Source organism: Brachycentrus maculatus, unplaced genomic scaffold (assembly GCF_059751285.1).
Source record: "Brachycentrus maculatus isolate JH-2025_06_01 unplaced genomic scaffold, ASM5975128v1 h1tg000574l, whole genome shotgun sequence".
NCBI classification, from domain to species: Eukaryota; Metazoa; Arthropoda; class Insecta; order Trichoptera; family Brachycentridae; genus Brachycentrus; species Brachycentrus maculatus.
In genome coordinates this window covers 63,596-90,796 of record NW_028281314.1, presented here as the reverse complement: position 1 = coordinate 90,796, position 27,201 = coordinate 63,596, and the positions used below count along the sequence as shown (strand labels likewise).

The 27,201-nt window shown below is 30.7% G+C and overlaps 1 protein-coding gene and 1 long non-coding RNA gene across 2 annotated transcripts; one reads left to right on the top strand and one right to left on the bottom strand.

Annotated features, from left to right (window-relative positions):
• Window positions 1–379: 379 nt before the first annotated feature.
• LOC148301332 (carboxylesterase 5A) lies at window positions 380–27,201 on the top strand. Its single transcript, XM_088273423.1, has 3 exons — window positions 380–1,006; window positions 23,289–23,398; window positions 25,573–27,201. Exons 1-3 carry the CDS (start codon window positions 592–594, stop codon window positions 26,917–26,919), a joined length of 1,872 nt encoding a protein of 623 aa, XP_088129549.1. The 5' UTR covers window positions 380–591; the 3' UTR covers window positions 26,920–27,201.
• LOC148301333 (uncharacterized) lies at window positions 9,994–10,778 on the bottom strand. The gene is made up of 2 exons (XR_015838805.1): window positions 10,652–10,778; window positions 9,994–10,561 (listed from the first exon to the last, which is right to left on the bottom strand). It is a non-coding gene; the product is annotated as an uncharacterized LOC148301333 (long non-coding RNA).

Here is a 27,201-nt window from a genome sequence, read left to right as displayed (position 1 = left end):
AAAAAACATTTGGTACATCGTGTTTTTTTTATGTAGATTGTTATTATTTTTATAAATTAAATATAAAAATAAGAAAAAAAAGGTTTAATATCTTGACCATCGACTTCTTTAATAAATCTTTATGAAATAAATCAAACACAGTTTATGAGAAACAAAATAAAATGTTGAATAAAATACAATTAAAATGCTTAATATTTTTTAAATACAACTACTAAAGATCTGTATTTTAAGTAACACCATTTTTTTTGGTTAATTTCTGAAAACAAGTAATATGACGTTATTAAAAAAACGTATTGAAAAGCATAACGTAAAACACAGAATTGCGCGCGCCATCGTAGATGGCGTTACCATGGTTACCATGCCCCTTCGCATGTTCTAGGTCTACGCCGCTACAACTTCTCAAGAACAGATCACCAGCACTCCCTTAGTTGGTCTCTGCTACGCCAGTGCCGCCGCTACCCTTAACAAAGTAACACGCTACCGGCTTGCAAACGCAGCATGGTAACACACTAAAACAGAAACAAACTTAAATAATTTACAATACAAGAAAAAATATTTTATTTGAGATTTATCTTTAAATACGACCTTAACATGAAGTCACTGGGGTTTGTAATATTTTTAAAAGTCATTTTTATGATTTTCGAAGAGGTTTCGTCGGCGAGAGAACCTCCTACGGTAAATATTATGGGTCAAGGGATGGTCATGGGGACTTACAAGACCTTGTACAGGACTCAGAGGATACTCGCATACCTCGGCATCCCTTACGCACAGCCTCCGGTCGGCAAGCGGAGATTCTTACCCCCGGAAGTGCAGGAACTACCCCTGTGGGACGGTGTGAGGAATGCGTCTACTCCGGCTGCTTCCTGCCTCCAGGATACTACCGGCAGAAGGCAGTTGAGAAAGCACGACGAACTGTTCATGAAACTGCTGGAGCCGCATGCTGAGGATCAGGGAGAACGACTGTATGATGAAGACTGTCTGTACTTGAACGTTTACGTTCCTGATGGTAAGTTTTTAACATTCTTATATCTATTTCAAAATATAATTTAAACAAAGAAAACATTGTTGGTTAATATATCCAAAATTAAACAATTAAACTTCTAACACTGTTTGTGTTTGATAATGTCCTAAGAAGACGAAACGCGTCACGTATTAAAATATACATAAATAAATGTAGAATTCAACCAAATAAACCTTGTTTTATTTTGGATATATTACCCAACAATTTAATATGGAATTCTACCAACTGTCTGCAGTTATAATACATATAAAAAACATTAATTTATGATATTTTCCTTCTTTTGAAAATAACAACAATTTTAAATAAGAATTATTTCATTTTTAATAGAATTATGTTGATGATCCCGCTTGTTAGCTTTAAACATCTTTGCGTCCATTTAAAAATACAATTTGAGTTAAAAAATATTAATCTATGATATTTTCCTACTATTGAAAAACACTTTTTTTTTTAATTAGAATTATTTATATCGAGTTGAATAATTTTTATGATTCCCGATGGTAAGGTTTAAACATCCTTAAATCTTTTAAAATATATCTTTTTATAATTTAAATTATAAACGCACTTTATATCAATAATATTCATCTATGATTTTCCCTTTTTTGATAATCAGACAGAATTTTTTATTAAAAATTATTAATTCTGAAACTAATTACTTTGTAAATTAGTTCCTATTTTTACACTGACTTTTGTTTGTCATAAGAGATAATATACTTTTGTTTACAATTTTTTTTTATTTAAGTTTAGGTATAAAAAGTTGCGAAAATTAATCTAAAATATATTATTTAAAAATAAAACTTGTTTTTTACTGTGCTTATTATATCTATATTAAAAATTGATAATTTTTATAAATAAAAAATATTTCTAATAATGCTAAATATATTTTATGTATTTAGTATTATTTGAATGAATATCTATAATTCGATCAACAATATTTTTGGTGTAAATAATGGTTAATATTTCACATTTTGTTTCAGTCATAGTTAGAAGTCACGCATTTTAAAAATAACCAACTTCTAAATTTATGATAAATATGTAATTACTTATTATTATTATTCCCATTTTTTTTCAGGATAAATAATGCTTAAAATTTCAGTCGTACATCAATTAGATACATATAAAATAATTAATTTATAAAAATGTGTTTTTTTGTAATTTTTATTTTTAAATGAATTAAATACAACATATAATTTGTGCTAGGAAATCGTTTCTGTATAGTTATTTATTCATCTTTATATATTATTATTGTACTCTTCTATTAAATTTGGTAAATAAGTAAGTTAAATAAAATATTTTACCCGAACATAAAACTGACAAAGACGTAACGCTGGAAAACGGAATGTTAAAATTAACGCCATTTAATTATTAATTATTAATTAATTACATGTATGGATATTAATGTATGGTTAGTAAAGTTAACGCCATTTAATGTAATAACATGTATGGATATTAATGTGTGGATAATAATAACATGTATGGATATTAATGTATGGTTAATAAAATTAACGCCATTTAATTATTAATTATTACATGTATGGATATTCAATACAAACACCTATCTATACGTTTCTTAGGTAAGTAAGGATGGCGTTAGGAAAACTTATACTAAATTAAACTAGTAAAAAAATTATATGAAATTGATCTTCAGCATGGGAATTATCTGTCAGAGTAGTATGCTTACATTTATAATTAAGATAAAAATAAAAATAAACATTTTAGAATTATTATTCATATGTTCAAAGTTATATTGGCATATTTAGTAACTTAAAGATATTTTGGATACAACAACGTAAATAAATATTATAATACATATCCCTTTATTTAAATTATCATTTTTGCATACAAGCGTAGAGTAGTGGTAAGTGGATTGAACTTATTTCACTAATACTAACTAAATATGATTCCTTGGAAAGGCATCTGAAACGCAGACTGATTGCCATGACCTATTGTAATAATTAACGACAAAGACGAAACATTGATCAAATGCAGTGTCATTTATTCTAAGTTGTACTTATCCCAGTCAGGGATCCAAAATCAATGAACTAAAAGAATTTTGTATGGAAAGATATTTGTGTTAGTGATGAGTTATATTTTCTCATTTGTTTCCCTTAAACATACTTCCTACTTTATACTCGTATCTTTTTTATATCCCTATTTAATGTACCCGTTCATGTTTTATTTTATTTTATTCTGTTTCGTATTTATATTTTATATTATTGTATATGTTACTTGTGTTTGTTATATGTTTTAAAATAAATAAATAGGTTTGGATAAATTAAAAAAAAAAGTCATTTAAAAAAGGTTTTTTAAACTCGCATAATTATTTAAATTGACATTCCATTAAAGGACAGGAATCCAACGATCTACCTATTTATACATTGATAATGTTGGATAAAAAAATAACACGATCACCATACGGGTACATCGGTGGATCTATGTCGTTTGATTAAAGATACATTTTACATAATTTACATTAAGGGAGATTTTCAAAAGTAAATGCCTTTTTTCTTATTTTACCTCATCTCAATAGAACAAAGTAACATGATCAAATATATCAAAGATACCTTACCATTTTGCTTAAGACTTACATAGATTTATGCAGTATCTTATGCTCCTTAAGGTGCGGAAGATATTGCAAAGATATTGAAGACGAAATATATTGATTTCTGCTGTTTTAAATGTGAACTGTTCTATATATAATATCCATGTACGTAAATAAGGCTCATACCCATATCATCCTCTATATCCGCCCCTCGCTATATTTCGGTAGGCTATTAAAAGAGGATTTACCCTAAGTATTGAAAATCACGCAATCCTATTTCACCCTGGAAGACCGATGGATTTTCAAAATGCATTTCTGCAGTTAAATTCGTTCATAAAGACAGTTGATAAAAAACAAAAATATTTAAAATGCATGGTAATAAAAAACTTATTAACTAACCATGTCGCTTCTCTGTAGGGGTAGGCAGAGAGAAAAGAACGCCACACGACTCTGTTTTTGCAAACTTTCTTCGCGTCTTCCACATTCATGCATATCCTCATACACACCTTCTGATTATTTCGACTCCTAATTTCCCACTTTCAAGTTTTTATCATACCTATTAATACTAAGTTTTTCTCGGTCTTCCTCTGCTCTTTTACCGAAAACATTCCCTTCATAGTTTTTTTAATGTTCCTAAGGTAAAAAATAATATAAAATGAACGTGAGATTAATGTATGAATTTAAAAAAAAAATGAGTATTGTGGTTGTCAATCAAAGGTAGAATAGTGAATGTTATACGTGCATAAATAAAGTGATCAGTAAAATCAGTCTATGATAGATCATATGCCCTGTAAATCCGAATTCCCATATTCTTCTTCATCTTTGTTGAGATGTCAAAAAGTATTATTAATTATGTAGATACACGTTCATTAATACAATCCACAACAAAATACATTTCACCTTTTCCATGTACTCTGCTTAATAGCTATTCCTTTGAAATAAGGACCCTTATTAAAAAAAGCCCAATCTAACACATAAAAAATTTAAACGATCAATTAAAATAAGGAAATATTAAAACATGTATTATGGCTTAATTATATACTTACTTCAACCTTTCTCGAAAGTAATTATTTCCTTACTATTACAAAAGTAGTGGTAAAGTTTGAAATATACATATTTATGACGTGAGATTATTTTAATTTCCCGCCTATTTTGCGTAAATTTTAGTATTACCCCATGTACGCGTAAATCCAAATATATTTTATACAAAACTTGCTACTCAAATATTATCCACCACGTTAGTGCAATGGTTAGAGCATTTAGCTACCATATTTGATTCCGAGGGGGGATCAAATTAAATATTTGTGATTTTTCACTTAAATGTAGATTTAATATTACCCTAAACTGGTACCTGAAGCTCTGGATTAATCGTCTCGCTTATATGTAGGTAATGCTCAAAAAAACACTGCGTTAATACGATGCAGTGCCTTGTGCACCAAAGGGTGTAAAAATGGTTGTAAAAAGATGAAGAGAATAAAAATTAACAAGTATTGCGTATATGTAACGGTATTCAATTTTAATACTATTTCCTGATTTTGTTCATATGTACCTAGGTATGTTGTAATATTAATCTTGATGACTTCGTGTAGTGACATATTGTTTTTTTTTTTTAATTATACACTTGTATTATACCACTTAATGAGTTTTATTTCATTACACACGACTAGTTTCGAAAACAAACAGACGTTTTCATCTACAGGTGAAAAGTAAAATAAAGAGGTTGATCGGGTAATAAATAAAGGAGAGGGAGGGGGTTAAAGAACGGGATTTTTTGTAAAAGGAACCAGATAGTGACGTATTTTGAAACAGCATATTATTAATCAACGTTTTATCATAATTGAAATTTTTATGTATTTCTAAATTTTCTAAATTGTTCATGACTTGACCTTTATTTGTAACTGAGCGTAATAATTTTATACGTGAGTCAAATGAGTGGTTAGTTTCTATAATGTGATTCGTAAATTGAATTGAAAAATAATTACTAGGAGGTCCACAGCGATGATCTCTGATTCTTTGTAATTTTTAGATTTATCACAATTCGGCACATATATTTTTTGTCTTTATTTATTACCCTATCAACCTCCATATACTCGTATATACCTAAATATTTTTTGCTCGTTAGTTTTACTTTTCACCTGTATATGCAAACGTCTGTTTGTTTTCGAAACTAGTCATGTGTAATGAAATAAAACTCATAATGTGGTATAATATATAATATGTAGGTATGTTACATATTTTACAAAGATTTCTGTAAAAGCGGAAAAAAATCATGCTTAGAAAAATGTCTTCAAAAACGTGGAACAGTTTGTCCACATCAACATTGTTCAGTTTAGAGGTGGCTCATCGAATAAGCATTTCTACCAGTAGGTTATTCGTGTACTCCGAAATTTGAAACAATATATGGTATGCTCCCTTAAGATAGTAATTTTCGAAAATGTCGCTATATAAATTGTCACAAAATTATTATTATTATAATGCCAACGCCTCCTCAAGTTACTATCGAGAACATGCAAACCAACATTCCTCGTGATTTCAGAAATATCGATCATACAGCTCGACAATCGTTGAACACGTGCGATCGAATACACAATCCATTTTGGTATATGATATAGCCATGCATACCTTAGAGAATCTCGGTCGGGTTAGGCCAAGGATATATACCCGTACTCTTTCGTGTAAAAATATTTGAACCCACTTTACCACAATTTGATACCTTATTGCTCAAGTTCATGTGTCTCTTAATATATTAAGCCACTCTCGAGTCTACTTCGCACTAAAAAGTTATAAGTACACCTAGTAGTATAAACATCTATTTTTTTTTAAACATACAATCACGAAAAAAAATAGAGGTACATTTATATGTATTGTTATAGTAAATATATCTTTAATTTTATTATTTAAGTATGTGTTTTATGTAAAATTAAATTTAAAATTTAAGAATGACAAGAGAATTCAATTCATATGTATAATAAATTAAAAATAGCAGTACACCAGATAATTCCTGATATTTATTTTTATTTAATCATGTTGATCGTAATTTACGATTCGTAATACGAATGGATTTAAAATCTAGTACTTTTAATTTAAATTATACTTATTAAATACCGCTTTTTCATAAAATATATTATGACACGTGTTTTCATTTAAAAATGATGCAGAATCTGTCAAAACACGTGTCACAATAGATTTTAAGAAATAGTGATATTTACTAGGTAAAACTTGAATTAAAATGGATACAATTTATAACGAAATGCTAAATCAATTAATGATAAAATCTAGTAATTGGAATTAAAAAATGAACTAAAAATTTATAGTTCTTGAACCTTTAAGAATACATGAACACCTAATATGCCTTTTTTCTCTAAGCTTAAAATTTACTTTCCAAAAATATGTATTAAGCATCTGAAATAGTGTATGAGCAGTTGCACTAAAAAAATAACATTAAAAAAAAGTATCTCAAATGCTGTTCACATTTGTTGTGGCATATAAAATATTCAGAGCGTAAAAGGGATGGTTTAAGTAAAAGGTTGTGATATTTAAGTAAGCAAAATACCCCCGCATTAAGTGACAATAGTCTCACCGATCTAGATAGCTTTTTTAAAGGGTAAACTGATACAACATAAATTTATACAATTCTAGAGACTATAGAAAACAATGGAATAACTGTTTACTTAAAAATTTCATTACTATTATGATATTACGATGAACTTCTTTGTGTCCATTGACGTTTCATGTATTTAACTATCGTTATTTCAAATAAATCATCATTAATTTCACTATTTTTGTAATAATTCACGAATACAACATAATGGTCATATTCTTTGTTAATCACCTTGATATTATTGTATCATTTTCAATTCACCCCTCTTCTTTACATAGTAGGCATCCTGGAAAGTTATTTATTCAGTTACTTCTGAATATAGGATACGTTGTCTACATTTTTTTTATAAACTGTCTAATTCAAGTTTGTCGACGGTGTGAAAGTTTTACATACATTTTTTAAAACATACAGATTATACTTCGCCACAAAACTCCCTTAACTACAACGATGCCCTATAATTTTGAATAAAGTATTCATTTCTAGCTTTTCATTTATACTGTCCTCATATTATATCAATTCAAATGTCAATGCTACAAATGCAAGGTAAAATGAGATACTTACTAATCAATATCCTTAAATTTGAAAGTTCCTGTCACAATAGATATTAAGAAAAGTGGTTTTCACAAAGAGAAAATTTTAATTAAATTATATTTTAAAAAATACCGTACCGAATTATTTCAATTTGGTATGTAATAAATACTATAGGAGAGTTAAATATAACAATACTGGTATATTAACATTTCGTTGCTCTTTTATGAAATTACAAAAAAAATCGATATAGTTAATAACAAAAAACGTTAATAAAAAAGGTAATTCATTAAAAATTAATTAAAACATATTTTGTTTATTAAAAGCATTGATAACTTTGTGGTATGGTAATAAAACACTCTCCTTACCATCCATAGAACCGTAAAACTACTTTTTTAAAAACACTTATTTGTGATACCGGTTACGTACAATTATTCCATCATCAGGTCGTTAAAATTAAAATAAAATAATTATACCAAAATTATTAAAATTAAAATTAAATTATTACGATTTGACATTTGAATATAAATAATAAAAAAAATATATATATTTTTATACAAATGTCAAATCGTAACAATTTTTTTTTAATTTTAATAATTATAATGTAATGATTTTATATTTATTTTAACGACCTGAGGATGGAATAATTTTCCGAAACCGGTAGTCATTAATAAGTGTTTCAAAAAAAGTGGTATTACACTAAGTAAACAATGGATGGTGAAGAAAGTTTTTTTTTAATTAAAACATTTAAAAAATATAAATTAAAATTGTATAAACTTATTTTATCGTATTTTTTTTTCTACAAATTATGACGTTGGGCCAGCAAATGTTTGTTTGGTTTATGTATGATTAAGGTTAATTGCCCTTCAAAACGTGGTTTCTTACAATATGCTTGCACTAGTTATAACGTATTATTTTCTGAAGTACATTATAAATACATTATTTTATGTGGATTACATTCCCTTTGTCAAAAACCATAAAAAATGGCGTGATTGTGTTCGTTAAGATCAAATACAAGATATCATACTTTCAGAAGAGTATAACAAAATAATCACGGAACGGTGATGCATATTGTGGACTCGATTTTATTTTCACTTTGTCGGACTTTATCTTGAAACACCGTCTAAGACCTTCATGAGTTATTCACCCTATGATATTAACCTTAATTTGAATAATCCGATTTTACTCGAGAAAAAAATATGCTATACCCGTGTCAAAATTGTTATTATCAGTTTCTTTAGTGCTTTTTGCAGATATTTTGTGGCACATTTTATAAACTTTATAAAATAAAACAACTTTGTTTTAACCACTTTTTATTGGTACACTTTATCCAACTGAATTTGACAAGAACCTTATCATCATCAGGGTTTATGTACTAAATTCTAAAACATTGAAATACTCATAATTAAGTTATAGTTAATTACCTTTCCCTTACGATACCAAAAACGTCCACGCACTCCGTACACTACATTAAAATATGATTTAAAAAACGGAAAAAAAACTCCTAAGGTTCGATAAAGTGTACCAATAAAGAAGTGGTTAAAACAAAGTTGTTTTATGTTATTTTTATATATAAGTTACTCTTGGTAGAACTGCATTTGATATAGTAAACAACATCTATTTATTTTTATCCACTTTTATTTGATTTCACTAGGGGCCAGATTTCGTCGTCACTGACATCCCCAGATTATGGGAGGGTAGACAAAATTCTATACACAATAAGGCAGGGGTTGGAAACCATGAATTTATATAAATTTTCAAACAAAATGAATGAATTCAATGAATTTAAGTAGTAATAATAATCACATATACGATACTATTAGGGTTTTTATTAGGATTAATATAAAAAATAAAGAATAGGGTTTTTATGGTATATTCAAATAATATATTGGTGAATCTGAGACCATCGGTTGAAAACTCCTTCAACCACATATTTGTATGGGGAAGTACTATATTATATTCTTTGAAATATAAAATTTCCGGCAGCTATTTTTTCTGGACATAAAATTTAAGTATGTATAGTTTTTTTTTCAAACAAGTAAAGTAAAGGTGAATGACTGTATCATTTAATGTGAGACTTTATATTTTAATATTTATTTGATGGTGTGTGACCTTATCATTTAACCGTTTGAGTGCCAAAAAATGCATACAGTTTCTTGTAAAATGCCACCAAAAAAACATCATTTTTTATGAAACTATATATTTTTTTAAAACCCCATAAATTCTTTGAATTTTCATGAATTTTGATGATTTTTTCGGTGTTTTATTAAAGAATGTCGAAATATTTGAAATAAAACGCTTGTATAAATGAATACAGTATTTTATTTAGAAAAAAAGAAAGACAAAAATGAAAAACAAAAGAAAATCAACAACTGTGCTTTCCTGCACACGCCGTGTGGACACCCTTCTTACAATAAGCACAAATAGTCGTTGATCTACGCAGCCCAGCACCATCTTTATTACTACAGACCAGAAGAGTTTTCAAGAAATTGTTGGGCATATTTGTTGGTTTCATTTTTTATCGTTGTTAACAGAATGACATTAAAAAATAAATCAAAATATGATATAGGTTTGGAATCACGCGGAGGAGGATCCCGAAGTCCAGGCGTTTCGAAAAAATGAGAATTTTCGGTAGAAAAATTGGTTCCGGGAGGTACATTTGTAAATGAGTAATTTCTGGTGTTACTCTCCATTTCTTGGTCACGATCAGAAGAATTACTGGAAATTCGCATCCTGCGGTTGGGAAACACGGATATGACATCACTCTCACCAGAGCTACTCTTACTCGAACTTGAATTAGAGGAGTGGAAATCGTCGCTCCCGCTATCAGACATTTCAGAGGACGCGCTCGACATTATGTTTTTTAAATTAACTAAAATAAAAAAAATAATAAATGAATCTGAAATTTAAACGGTTTACTACGATCTTACAACTATTAAGATAATATTAGAATAATATTTACCAACGCCGCAGCACCACACCCTACGTACGCGCGAATCAGAGCACGACTGACGCAATCGACGGAAATCGACGATCGGCAATCTTCGTTAAAACACGAATCGACGAAAATCGACGATCGGCAATCAAACGGTTAATATTTCTGTAATATGCCAATTTTGCAATCTGGGTATATTTATGTATTAACTTGATTTTAATTTTCAAGTTTTTTTAAATTTTATTTCTAATTCAAATTATTTTATTTGACAACAAATATAATCAACCAGGTTTAACGACTTTCTGATGAAACGGACTCGTATTTCAAATTGCATTATTTATCATTTTCTATTTTTTTAACATTTAAATTTTTATCCTCCTTTGAAAAATTGAGTCAAGAGCTCTATTTTCAGCTTAAATTCTCCCTTGATCAGTAAATTGAAAAATGTTATCGCACATATCTCGAACTATATCGCACATATCTCGAACTAGATGTTGCTTATACAAGTAAATTCATACAATCACTATCAAATTCAATGTAACAATATGAAATTGATAAGTATTTTAGCAAATTGCCTGACGAAACTTGAAGGTAACCTGAATATCTAAAACATTCGAAACGATCCAACCCCAAGGTCAGCAGTACGTTTTGATTTAATTTTTTATCGAAGAATGCTTAACCCCTTATTATTTTAACACCCTTATGGAGCGGCAGTACGAACTTGCATGCAAGGGAGTAATATTTCGATAATGTCTCGGGGTAAGAAGGCTATCGACCAACTCAAGTATGAGTCATAATAAATTGACTAACTGTAAAATAAATATGCAATATTTATGCTGCAAACGGATAATTTTAAACCAGATATCAGAGTGCTGGCCTCAAATTTAGTGAAATTTATTAAATTAAATTTAATAAATTAACGTACTTATTAAAGAAAAACATATTTAAAAAACATATATATGTATATATATATATATATATATATATATATATATATATATATATATATATATATATATATATATATATATATATATATATATATATATATATATAGATATATAAATATATTAATTTAATTTCTTACTATTTCTATGAACCTAAACGGCTCATGATTAGAAATATGTATCAAATTATGGTAGAGTGTGTTCTAACCGAGAAACTCTGACTGAAGTGTCCGCGGCACTAATCACAGGACCAAAAACCAACACATAATTACGATAAAATAAAATAATTAAGCAATATGAATAAATTATATTTGATGAAGTTTTATAATGACGAGTAAATTAATTGTTCTGTATTTTTATTAAAACAATATAAGTAAGTTCATAACATCTTTTTTACAGTTTTATATATATTCTCGTATATATGTATACATACATTAATGTACTTAGGGCGGCCGGCATATTTCTATTTTTTACATACTCAATCTCTTTATTCTTGTTGTTGCCCATAAAGGTGCGGATAACCGCACCCAATAGTGCATCGGGCACTGCATCTCTTCAATGCAGTGATATGTCGTTAATTGTACGAAAGGAAGGTGATTTATCCTGCCCTGAAGCACTTTTTCACTTCTGTTATTATTTTATTTGATAGTCGAAATCAATGGTCCATTTTTTGTTAATAATTTGTAAAGCATTACATATTTTACGGATAGTGGTGAATAGTGAAGACTAATTTTAAAATATTTAAGCCGAAGACGACCGCTACCTACTTAAATTTTGCAAACTACTCAATCGTGACTAAAAACTTTAGTTCTGAGAAGAAACTAACAAATTTTTCAATGATATCATGTTTGTATTTAATGTACCATACATTACAGTGTTATAGCTAAGTAATAAATAACAATGGTTTGGTTTCATTCGGTATTCGCGTGTTTGGTGTTATTGCGAAACACGTAGCTAACTTTTTAAAATGCTGAATTCCATATTCCAGCTGTGATTTATTTACTCGGTCATACTTTGGATTGATTTTAATATCGAGTCATGGAGTAGCAAAGGGATTATACTTTTGTGATTTATTATAACTTATTTTTTTTACTTATTTATTTCATATATACATTTACTATATGTATTACGGCTCTTTAGGCATGGCCTGTGTTGAGCCGAATACTAACATGTTAATAAAATTTTTATATTAATTTTTTTATACTATTTCTTTTTAATTATTAGATTATATACATAACATACAGGAGATATAATAATAATTAACAGTATAAAGGTTTTTCAATAAGATAATTACACCTGAACTTTAATTTACTCCGACTGTATTAATAGGCGTGATGAATAGTGATGCGAAATTTTCTTATTTCAACTAAGTTAACTCTAAATTTGTTTATAAGCACGAGGTGATGTGATGCGATTTTTCAAATACTTTATTTAAATTTATTTACTTGGTCATAATTTAGATTAATTTTAATTTCAAAGAAGGGATTATACTTTTGTGATTTATTATAACTCTTTAACAGTTAACAACTTTTGAGTGTATCCAAATACTCACATACAAATAAAAGAGTTTTTTCTCAATAAAAAATCTTATTTATCTCACCAATAGATGTCTCTAGTGAAAATTCTAATGATTCTTGTACAATGTTTCGAAATTGGATCATAAATATAAATAGAAGTTCCTAGAATTTGAGAAGTGTGGTTATCAATCATGGGTAGAATTGGTGAATGTTACACGTGTGTAAGGTGATCACTGAAATCAGTCTATGATGGTCCAGCAAATGCCGAGACTTCCATATTCCTCTTTATCTATATTGAGATGTCAAAAAATAAGTTTTATGTTATGGTGTCGGGTTGTGGTCCCGTGATTAGTGTGGCGGACTCTTAAGTCGGAGTTTCTCGGTTCGAATCCACTCTACCACAACTTGATGCCTATTTCTAATAATAAGCCGCTTAGGCTCACAGAAAAAGTATGAAATTGAAATACTTTGTGTAAATAATGAAAACACATGTATATTTTTTTAAATAAAGTAAAAGAAACAACCCTTAAAAGTGATATTCGTCATAAAAAATCTAATTGTTCCCATTTTTCAAGAAACACCTAACGTAAGAATTCATTATGATCAATGTTGAAGTAAAAACGTTGGCTGGAAAGTATGTAGGTAAGAATTTTTATTATTGCTTCATGCCGGATTAAAGTTTGAAACAATTAGCAACTTGATTCCGTGACTGTTCAAACATTCTATGTATTTGAGTACACAACACATGCATAATTAATGAAGGCATTGCTAAATTTACAATGCAAATTTCACCTGTCGTTATGAGCATTCATATATTGGAAAATATACATGAATATGAGACACACGTACAAGCAAAAAGTTGAAATTTGTCAAAGCTTTAATTTGGGTTAAAAATATTAAATGCCAAATATATATTCTTCTTCTTCTTCTGCACCAAGTAGGCCTTCAGGTCTATTTTTAAGAGGGATTAGCCTCCTGCGATGTTGATTCCCAGCTGTCAATCCATCTCATTGTTGGTCTGCCCGGGAGTCATCGACCGTAGGGTTTGCCGTGCAGTGCAATGTCTGGATGGTCTCATTATCCTCGTTCGTTATCTTCCCCACTCAATCGCACAGATCCAAGAGGATCTCGCATATATCTCTTATCCTGGTGTTCCTTATTCACATAGACTTTTGCAAGATATGCTCTTAAGTGACATAGATACAATAAAAATAACCTTCGCATTTATTTCGACAAAAGTTAATATATTTTTGTAACTATCATATCCGCCTCTATAGTGTAGTAGATAGCACATTTGTTTACCATACTGGAGGTCTTTAGTACGATACCCAGGGGGTCAAAATATACATAACGATTTTCATCATTTTTTTTACATTACCCTGGACTGGTACCTGAAATACAAGACTAATCACGTTGGTTTTACAAAAAACAATTAGGATCGAATTGATTTGATGCAGTGCCTCATGCACCGTTAAGATATTTTAGAAACATGAATTTGAAAGTTGTCTACTTTAAAGCAGACTGCTGTATTTTTGCTCGTGACTAACCTGTCGTCTATATTCATTTTTCTAGGTTTACTGTTTTTTGTAAGAATGAAATATAATGAAATACTTAGACGTGTATATGTACCGTGAAGGCAGGAGGTAGAATCTAAAGTTTTGGGGGTCGATAGGGTGTAACTTACTTTAAATGGCGTGACATTTATGTAACAAGACTGAGGTTTTAATAATAAAAATCTTTAGATTTTTTTCTTGAAACTTGTTATTTATTTATTTATTTATTGAAAGGATTATGCCTTTAACATAATACATATAAACAGTATCTAATATAAAAATACACTAATCAGAAATAAAAAGTCTTGGTAAAAAGCACTGGTTAATACGCGTCTCCTTCACACACTATCAGCGAGTAGCGAGAGAGAGTTAAACACAACGTTTAAATTTATCCATTATAACATGGAGAAGAAATTCTGAGAAAGTACAGATTTCAAGGTGGACAACAATGTATTAAATAAATCTATACTTTCAAAAGCATTGGCTAACATGTGAAGCCGCGGAATCGGAGAGAACATGGCATAGTTTGTATTATGTAAAAATACTGCGAATATAGATTTTTACTGAATTACTGTATAGATTTATACTAAATTGAATCCATTGATTGATTTTTTTTGTGTATCAATGTGATAATATAAGAATGAATTCATTGATCTAATATTTGATTATTTTTATTCAATATATCCTTTAATGAAAAATAAGACATGTCGCTCACTCCTGATATATATTTAAAATACATTTTATTATACTTTTAAACTTTAAAAACGATCTCCTGAAAAATCTATTTTTTTTATATTTGACGTTCTTGAAAGGAGTTAGCGATATTTCCAATCAATATTTGATGGTAAATATAAGTAGGTACTACGTACTTTCGGAAACAATTTAAATTTCGACAATCATATTTACGTTAAGGTATCAAATGAAAATTGAAGACTTTACCACGAAATGGCCTAGATATAGAAACAAACAGTGACCAAAAGTACCAAATGCGTGTCTATTATACTTTCTTGACCTAATTAAATCCGATTTGTGGGCTGCGGTACTTTCGCAGCGGTCAGTAATTCAGTCTTGGTAGTTTTCGGTCAATTTCGAGACGTACGGAAGAGGGTTGGTAGGATGCCATTTGGGCCGTCGCGTGACCACCAGCATTATAATATACAATAGCAGGGTATCGATCGGTGCCATTCATTCGGTTGCCATTGCTTTGGCAACAACCTACGTGCAGACTTCTCTGTACCCCCCCCCCCCCACCATCACCCTTCATCCCCACCGCTATGCCATCTTCACCCTACTGGCCCATAATTGACAGGAATACTGAATACTTTGTAAGATGGTAATATGTACGCATAAGTACCCACTTGTTTCAAAATTTTATATACAAATTATACATCAATTCGATGTTGGAAAGCGAAAAGCCGTGAAATAATAGACGAATTTATCAAAATTTAATGAATTATTAAAATGTATCTTTGTTTAAAAATCACTATAAATTTTACAGGGATTTTAAACTAAGTTACATTTTAATTATAAAATGGAAAAGCACAAGGTTAGTCCTTCAAAAAAAAACATAAAATTGAATGTATTTAATAAAATAAAATTTAAAATCACTCGGTTAATACCGCCACTCCTTGAATTCGTTTGTGACACGTATTACGCATTATTTTCAAGCACCGTGCATACGGAGTTGGAAAATGATACGGAATGCATTGAAACGAGTGACACGATATAATTTAAGAAATAGTGATGTTTACCAAGAGAAATTTAAATGAAAAAAGGATAAGTGTTACCACAGAAAGAGTGCCGAATCAATTGATGTTTTTTTCTATATTCTCTAAAGAATTATAAATAATTTATTGCAGAGGTTTTAAGGGTACTTGAAAAAAGACAAATAAGTTTTATTTAATAATATTCTATTAAAAAGCGGTCAGGCAAGGAGTCGAAATAATCGGCGGGTATGTAGGAGATGCATGAACGGTGAAGAAGCGATTGCAAAGACAGAGTAGTGTGGCGTTCTATTACCACTCTCTGCCTACCACTGTGGGGAAGTGGTGTGATAGTTAGTTAGCTAGTTAGTTGGTCTATTAATTGTTTCTAGGATGAATATCAAACGTGTATTTATAGTATTTTAAAAGCATAAAATTGACTAAGAGTTTATTTGAATATAGCTCATCGAATATAAAACTAGGCTATTATTAGTGTTCTAAAACGGAATTTGTTTAAATAAAACAAGTCACGGAGACTCTAAAACTGTAAAAAAAACTAACTAACCATCACGCCGCTTCCCCGCAGGGGTAGCCAGAGAGAATAGAGCGCCACACCACTCTGTCCTTGCAAACATTATTCGCCTCTTCCACGTTCATGCATCTCCTCATACATACCCGCCGATTGTAACGAATCCTAACCTGACCACTTTCAAATATTTGGCATACCTGATCGTGCCATGTTTTTCTCGGTCTTCCTCTGCTTCTTTTCCCACTAACATTCGCCTCATAAATTTGTTTGACCGTTCTTTCCTCACTCATTCGTTCTACATGTCCAAACCATCTCAACACACCTTTATATTATTTCTTAAAGCCTTTAATTTTTTATTTTTTATTATTATTTTTTTAAACTATACTGTGTCACAATATCACTGGTAGAATTAGAATTTGAATAAATATACATATTTATTTTTTTAAATCTGTGCTTTGTATCCTGACACGCGTAGGTTATTAATTGCAGCGTGATAACTGAGTACGATGATATTAAATTTTAATCTACCTTTCCACGCTTCAATTTACGTGCATCGAACTTTACGTTTATTTTACAAGCAAGTACCAGAACAACTGTAATTATTTTAATGAAAGTCTGATTGCTTTTCAAGTTCTATCAAACGTTTTTGTTTAACATGAAAGCACATACACTTGTTTAATGTGTATGTCACAAATGAACAGATGTACATATATCCTTTCTTAAAAACTTTTTTTTTTTAGTTTCATTATTTAGAATAGGAATCAAGGATAATAGAATACGCATCAACTAAGTTATATAAATAGCCTGAATTTTTTCTAGTCTTTTATACATAAAAAAAACGATTAAAATGTACTTTTATAAAATTTAACAAAAAGCAAAATAAAAAAAATGTCCGCCTCCATAGTGTTATGGTCAGCATGCTTGGCTACCGTTCTGGAGGTCCCGGGTTCGATTCCCGGGGGGTTTAATAAATATAAGTGATTTTTTCACTCTAATATTTATTCAATATTACACTGGACTGGTACCTGAAGTGGAGGGCTGATCACCTTTCCTTCATGTGTAATCGATCGAGATAACACTGCGTTTATATGAAGCAGTGCCCTATGCACCATTGGGGTGCGCAGTAAGAGATTTATTATTATTATTAAAATTATTCAAACAACTCAGAAAAAATGTTAAAATGTACCTAGTATAAAATCGATACACATGCAATAAAATTCTATCTAATAGAAAATCTGTGCAATAAGCACATTTCAAAAATAAGCTGAAAAAAATAATAAAATATTAATTTAATCAGAAATATCTAAAAACTTTTCAAAAACCATCCCAAAAGCAATTTTACCATTTTGAGCGCTAAAAATCCTTTTTGTAGTCGGTACCTAAAAATAAAACAAAAGACTCGCAAACATCTCCAATTTCCGATAAAAGGTTTGAACGAAAAATCGTCTATTTTCCATTATGTCTGTCACTTTTCATTTCCGAAGGTTTGTCTTGACAAAACAGGAAATTAAATATTTCCTAAAAATTAAGATCACCCAGTGAAACTTTCAGTAGAAATAATGGAAGCTTATTAAGGTGAAAAAAAAAGTGAAGTTATAATTTACATTTTATTTAAAAACTTTGTACAGTTGATTACACAGACAGACATGATTTTTCAATGTCCGCCTCCGTAGTGTAATGGTCAGCACGCTCGGCTACCATTCTGGAGGTCCCGAGTTCGATTCCTAGGAGGGTTTAAATAAATATTTAAACCCCCCTGAGTGATTTTTTCACTGTATTATTTATTCAATATTACCCTGGACTGGTACCTGAAGCGGAGGGCTGATCACCTTTCCTTCATGTACAAACGATCAAGATAACACTGTGTTTAAATGAAGCAGTGCCCTATGCACCATTGGGGTGCGGATAAGGGTTTTATTATAAATTTATTATATTAAGGTGAAATAAAGTCCGATCTCTTAGAAAATTAATTTAATATATTTTTTATTACAGCATCGTTTTTCTTTTACTTATTTCAACGGACCAACCTATTGACGAATGTAATTGGATAGTTGCATAATGTCAATTCGTAGGTCAAATATTTTAAAAGCAATAATATAAAAACAATTACACACCCTCAAGATTATTTATTGATTTCAGAATAGCAATCTGCTACACCGAGCAATTTCAACAAAATTATACATATTTAGGAATCAAAAATTTTAAAGGGCCTCTCTACAGATTTTTTTTCATAACTACTGAAAATCAGTATAATAAACGATAAAATTACTATATTGCATCCTTAATCAAGTATAAAAAATAAATATTCTGCATGAATCTCTCCAAGCAAAATAGGTAGGTCTCTTTTGGAGAGGTATAGCACAATTCGAATAATATATTTTTTAAACAAGTAAAAATGTCTAATAAATTTAAGTGAAATATTTTCTGTTACAGTGTTTATTCCTTAAATAATATTAATTTATAAAGAAACGAAAACAAAAGATGTTTTTATTTAATAATTTAAAAAACATAATTTTAAAAATACTTTTCGCTTGCTGAAAACTAATTCTGTTTAGCTTTGCATTCTCATTAGACATATTTTGTTTGGTTTGGTCACTGAAGGTAAAAAAAAGAAAATTAGCACCGCACCACTAATTTAGCAGCTCTAATCTACAAATAGTTTCGCGTGTCACTTCCCTTTCACCCTAATGATGAGGCAACTTGACTATCTGAAATCCCATTAGGTGTTTCGCTCTTGTTCCCTAAAAGTCCGACCTTTGTTTACTGCCTTGAACTAATCAGGTCAGCGAAATGTCCCTTCCAGGTTTAGCGGAAATGTTATCGAAAGGCGCGCCCATTTCAAGAACTGAACGTGCCAACGGCCAATTATTGGAAACTGATAATGGTAATAGAAATAGCGTCTGACTCAGAACGCCAAGATTTATGGTAGGTCGGTATACCACAAATCTAAAAGGGTGGGTCGTTAGTAGGTATACACTTCAATTAAAGTCATTCATACAAAGTCAACTTCTTTGTATGCCTCCATTTGTTTGCGAATTTTAGCCTTCAAAATCACAATATATTGTAATGATAAGTGGAAATATAGAGGGGAAAAAGAACAACATGTAACTGAAATGAAAGAAAATACAAAAGAAATTTATTGAATTACATAAATTATATCGTACTAAAATGGTAACAATTTATTATCTTAAATGTAAGCACGAAATGGATATCGTAGTCGTACAGGAGAAATTCACCAACTAACAAAATGTTAAATTTATAAAATTAATAGACTTTATTTTCACCACTTTTTTTATATATTTTTAAATTGGTGAAAACAATGTCTATTAATTTTACAAAGATATTTTAAAATGTACCACAAAGTATCTGAGGAAAACGTTCAAGAAAAAATGTTAAATCTTCAGGAGGGTCATTTAAGTCACTTTTGCTTGGCAAGAAAATAAACATCAATGCAGTTAGACATTTTTAAGAAGTCAATAAATTATACAATTTGTTCAGGGCAATATTAAGCTAGTAAGATATCAAATAGTCAATAATCACGTTTTTGTAAAAAATGCGCTTGGTCACTTTCTCCTGTATGACTACCGTATATATGTATAGAATAGGCCCTTATAACAAAATAGTATTGAACTGTTAATACAATATTATACGTACATTATAAGTTATATCATACTGCGAAATTTGTTGGTCAAAAAATGTTTATGTGTTGATTTACCTTGGAAATACTATACTCATGAAAATTGGCGGTCAGTAGTTCTAGAAATGACCTCGTTTTAACCATTTTTATAGTTTTATTGGGGGTAAGTAGGTTCAAAACCAAGCACGCAGTTTACCGCTTAAGAGTCGTTTTACGTTTTTCCTGCACCTTGTAGATGTTATAACATATTTAAATTACCATTACGTTGTCAAGCCACGCCTAGAAGAGTTACAACCGAATGAAGAAATAATAATATTACAGTCTTCTAAAACACTTAGACCACGCGCATAAATTATGGTAGTATTTGCAGGTAAATTTATTGAAAATCTAAAAGGTCTACCTGTATAAATAATAAATAATAAAATATTAAAAAAATTAAATAAATGTTATTTACAAATCCATGAAATATTTGGTAGGGCGGGATTTCCAGCCCATCACTTAAGATTTAATGTTCGCGAAATTGCCACATGATTTAAATAACAATTTCAATTTGATTTATTCTCTTATTTTATTTATTCACTTTCCACACTTTAACATTCATCATTCTACCCATGTTTGAAACCCACACTGCTCAAATTTTTTAAACTCCTGGATATATTGATCAATCTCATGACACAGTATATGAATTCACAACGGCCATCTAGGTTGGATTAAGGAAGCTTTCTTTTTAAGCAAATAATCTTCATATTCTTCTTCAAACCCTCGTCCATGGTGCATAGGGCACTGTATGATATAAACTCAGTATTATCTTAATCGTCACCCCATGAAGGAAGGTGATCAACCCTCCACTTCAGGTACCAGTCCGGGGTAATATTTAATTAATATTACAGTGAAAAAATCACATATATTTATTTGACCCCCCCCTGGGAATCGAACTCTGGACCTCCGGTATGGTAGCTGAGCGTGCTGAAAAAATACAAGTATAAAAAATACAAAAAAAAGTACTAAGAGGGACTATTTTAATTAAATTATAGCCAGGTTGCACCCAAAGCGAATACCGTTCATTTCACCTAGTTTACTAATGGATTTAAAGCATATGCGTTCGTGACATGTCACTATATCTCCCAGGAGACAAATAACCACTGCCTTGGAAGAAATAATGACCACTAAATGCGTTATACATCACACCGACGCTCCATTGTCTCCCCATTTCCGTAGGATTACCACATTTACGGGAATGGAAAGAGCAACTGACCTAACCATTAAATGCAGCAAAACTAAACAGAGATAAATTGAATATGTGAATGTTTTGGTTTGAACAGATAACGGTTAATATATGTATCGTATAAACATAATGGATATTAATTACGAGTAGATATATTATTTTTTGATATCTCATCAAAGATGAAGAAGAATATGGAAGTCTGGACATTTACGGGGCTGACGACCGTCATAGGCTGGTAGGCATAAGTGATCACTCTACACACGTGTAACATTCACCAATTCTACCCATTATTGACAACCACACTACTCAAATTCTTGGAAGTTCTATAAATATGAACCAATTTTGAAACATTATTTAGGACTATGTCTTGTCATTCTCCGGTCCGCTCCTGGGAGGTGGAAGACCAGCTATCTCTCTAGATTTTGATTAATGACATTAAAATAACTTTTTTACATTTTCATTACGTCATTAATTGTATTGGAAGACCAGTCTACCAATCACATGTTCTTAAAAATAAAAATACATATTTTGAAAACAGAAATGACAGCAGGGTAGGTACTCAACAAATATTATAAGCCGGACTCGAGTCGGGGCAAAAAGAGTGTGAATATAAAAACATAAAATAGCAATACATTTTACTTTATTGAGAAAAAAAAAATTTACTTTTAAATACTCGTATATCGGTTAAATGCCGTGTATTTTGTATACTAGGATAAGTAGTTTTAATTATATGATTTATCGATTGCAAATGGTTCAAATTGATATTTGAATGTAACATCGTGCATGTCATGAAAGGTCATTGAATATTTATCATTTACGAATACTAACCTAATAATTGTCTTTACCGATTACCACAATTATAAATACACGTGAAAATATATAGGTTTCCAGGTCACGTGTTTAGAGGACCCTTGTTTTAATTCAATTAAAAAAAGTTAAATAAACTTGTTTATTGCGTTTTTATAGTATTTTGCGTTTTATATATACTAGTATTACTCATACGATTGTACGAGAAATACTAGTATTTAAAAATGAAGAACACTGAGAATAAATAATTTCATACCCATACTACATAAATTAACAATTTTTATTTTTTATTTGATTGGACTCAATTATGGATTTAACCCCTGCAGGCTATTTATCAAGATTTATTAAATGTATTAAAAATATATGACAATTTTTTTTACGCAAATGGAGTAAGAAAGTACTAAGGCCAACCTTTAAAATTGAAATGATTTACCGTTTTTATTTTTTTCTAACATCCATCTAACAGCGGACTTTTAAATACATGCTGAATAAAAAAATCTCTTGTTATTATACACGTAAATTAAATCTACTACTAACACTAAAATGTAGGTACTACGTAATAATAAAATATTCATTATGCGTGTCTTAGTTACAAAATCTATGTACATTTAAAAAAAATGTAAATCATAATTTTTTGACAAAATGGTAATATACTCATACCATATTTGTTTTTTCTTCTTTAGTTAGTATTGTACACAAAACAGTTATTTTCATCCACCCGTATATAACATATTTTTACATTACAGGTCAACCACCCAAAGGAGGCTTCGCGTCGATTGTCTGGTTCCATTCCGGAGACTTCTTACGAGGAAGCCCTTATGATATTAATCCCTTCCAGTTGGTGTCCAAACAAAAGGTGACATACAAAAATGTTTTATTTTTCAAAATGTTATTTTTGCCTTCACAATCTATGTAGGTACATGAATATTTATTTGTTTTTTTTTTTTAAATATGGACTACATGAACATTAGATTGTTTTTATCGCCATGAGGCAATATCTTCCAACCAACCAAAAATAGAATAAGTAATTAAGTCCACCTCCGTAGTGTTATGGTCAGTACTCTCGGGTACCGCACTGTTGGTTCCGGGTTCGATTCCCAGGGGGGGTCCAATAAATATAATCACTGTAATATTTATTTAATATTACCGTGCACTAGCACCAGGAAGCGGAGGCCTGATCACCTTTCCTTCATGTTTTAACAATCACGATAACACTACGTTTATGTGATACAGCGCCCTATGCACCATCGATTTCGGGTAAGGGTTTGATTAAGTTACAAATATCATATTAGTCAAGGTTCGTAATTTAAGTGTGTAAAGTTAGTTTCTTTGTTACTTTTAGATAGTTAGCGTTTACTTTAGTGGTGAGATAAAACTATTTCAGATCGTAAGGAATCGCAGCATAAATAGTAAAGTTACTTCCTTTCTATAATTTGTTATGTAAATGAATGATAGAAAGTAAGGCGTATGCCTTATCTTACTCCCTATGGAGTAAGACAAGGTAAGAAGGAGGGAATAAGAAATATAAATATATGGTAAACAGTAAGGGTTTTAAGGATAAATAGTTATATTACTATTATTTCTGTAAGGTTATCAGGAGTATCTGAGAGGTTATTTCGATAGTGTAATGGCAAACGGGGATATCTGTCAAAATTTTAATTTTCTAAGTTTGTTCCACAAAATGTCTAAAATAGTGTATTCCATAATCAAGCAAAGGGATATAGCTGTAGTTGCAATATTTATTTAGTTTTATTAAGATATGTACATATGCCATCCGAACAATGTTTTTAATTTCACAAGTTTGTTTTTGTTCTCCTGTAAAATTTGGTCTGAGACAGATATACCCCTTTGCCTTTACACTACCGATTTATTCCAGAATCTGACAGCGTTGATGTAAAAGGAATTACTAAATTTTGAGTGTGTCCAAATACTTGTTCACAAAATCTGGATTGTAAAAATTAAATAAATAAATAAATTATTATTATAAATAAATTATTAAATAAATTATCTGGTCAAATTATAAGCTTAATAATAAAAATGAAAATGGTATTTTCTGGCGTTTCTCATGTGTGTGATTATAATCCGGGATTCGGATCTCACATACTAATATAAGAGTTTCTGCTTAATAAAAAGCTTCTTTACATCTCACCAATAGATGTCTCTAGTGAAGTTTTAGTGATTCATGAACAAGGTTTCTAAATTGGTTCATATATATAGAACTTCCAAGAATTTGAGTAGTGTGGTTGTCAATAATGGGTAGAATTGGTGAATGTTACACGTGTGTAGAGTGATCACTTATGCCTACCAGCCTATGACGGTCGTCAGCCCCGTAAATGTCCAGACTTCCATATTCTTCTTCATCTTTGATGAGATGTCAAAAAATAATATGGAATTACTAAAGCTTATTTGTAGTATAGTAAGAAATAAAAAAAGTACATAAAGATTTATTTTGATCAGTTAAATAAACTAAGTTTAGATTTTTTTTTTAAATGTATGTTCTCATTTTAACACCAGTTATTAAGGATATTTGGGTGCATGATATTATTTATGGAAGAATTTTAAAGCACATTTCTTTTCAATATTTTTGATAGATTTCCAAATATTATAAATAATCACTTTTCTTTACTCTTTTACACAATGATTCCGTGTCACTAAAATGCACTCATAATAAATAACAAAGGGTTTTTCTGGTAAAATTTTCCTCATTGTAACTTTGCATACATTAAATGAAAGTACTGCGCTTTAGCGTACCCCAGGCTTTGAGAAACGTCACCTGTAACGATTATGAATCACGCAGTTCCTATATGCGATTTAGGTTTTATGTTAAGTTTTATTTATATATTGCACGTGGATTCGAGTCAATGAATAAATCAGTTTTTTTGCTTTCGAGGAAATTCCCAATGACCACTCACTCCCACCCTTGCGAGTTTATGACCGTCCCGCATCAGATAAGAGACAAGTAGGCCGATGTTCGTGCTGCAGTCGGAGTCCATTCTGAAGGGGAAATAAAGCGTGTTATGATTTTTCCAGGTCATCGTGGTGACGGTGGCGTACCGACTGAACATATTCGGATTTTTCACTTCCATGGACGGGGAGGCTCCGGGGAACTTCGGGCTCATGGACCAAGCTGGAGCTCTGGAGTGGGTGAGGAACAACGCCGAATCCTTCGGGGGTAATAAAGAGAACGTGTGCATATTCGGCCACGGATCGGGGGCAGTGAGCGCCGGCCTTCACCTGATATCGGGTGCATGGTCCGTAAGAACATTCCAGAAAATCATCGCCATGAGCGGAAACGTCCTAGCGCCGAACACTGTAGTCCCTGCAGCGAAGATGGCCAAAACAGTCAATAGAGTTGCAGAAGCATTCGGCTGCTTTCGCAAACCTACTTCAGCCCTCATTTCGTGCTTGCGAAATGTAAACGCTCAAATTATGCTCGAACAAGGAGAGCCCTTAACGGACTGGGGACCTGTGATAGACTCCGGGCTAAGCAACAACAGTAAGCCCTTTATCCCTGACTATCCCATTAAACTGTTCGAAAGAGGATCGTTTGAACCTGTTCCTATACTTATTGGCTATACGGACATGGAAGATGTCTTGCTTTTGAGTAAAGAAGATATTGAAGATACTGGAATATCGAAATCTGAATACGATACAATGATTAATGATATCGTTCTTTCTGATTTGGCGGTAGAAAATAACAACGATACTTGTTTCACCAATCAGCAGCACGTTTTTGACACTGTCGCATTCTTTTACGATCCTATTCCTCCGACCCAAAATGAAACGATTCTGAGGAGAATGTTCATCGATTACTTTGTGGAAAAGAATTACGGCGCTCCTACATACATGATGGCTAAACAAATAAGTAAAACTTCGCCCACTTTCGCGTATAGATTTGACCTGAAACCACTTTCACCCGCAGTTAATGATGGTATTCCTAACTGGATTGGAGTAGTACACAACTTTGATCTTGTGTTCGTCCTCGGTCTACCTTATCTGGCTTCTCCATTAGAGGCGAGCATGTGGGACGATTCAGATAAAAGGATATCGGATATTATAATGAGGATGTGGGCTAATTTTGCCATATACTCACATCCTACAAATTCAGGAGTGTACATAACTTGGGAACAGTACACGCCAGATAATCCAGGGTTCCTTATTATCGACAGAAGTTTTAATATGAGCGGTCCAAGTAATATTAACTACAAGTCCTTTGAGTTTTGGAATGATTATTTTCCAAAAGTAATGGATCTTTCTACTTTGTGCTGCAACGAAACGGATAATTCTGCTTCAAGTATTTTTAGACCGACTTACGTTAACGCATTAGAAATATTTTTACTCACTTTCTCTTTACTATTTTACTTGAGAAAATCATAAATAAATATCTTTAAATTAACCTACAATGTATAACATATTAGGTAAAGTATAAAATTATATATAATTAGGGTAAATAAAACTTATACATAGTAAAGTAATAATTGAATCGCCTTAGAAGTGTCATTGTAAAAAAATATTAGATACACATATATAAATATTTTATCATTGTTACAGTAGGTTTTAAAATCTTTATGGAATAAGGAAAGTTAAGTTATTAAAATTAATGTATGGATTTTAAAAATATTTATTGATTGATGTAATCGAATAAAGTTATTGTAAAAG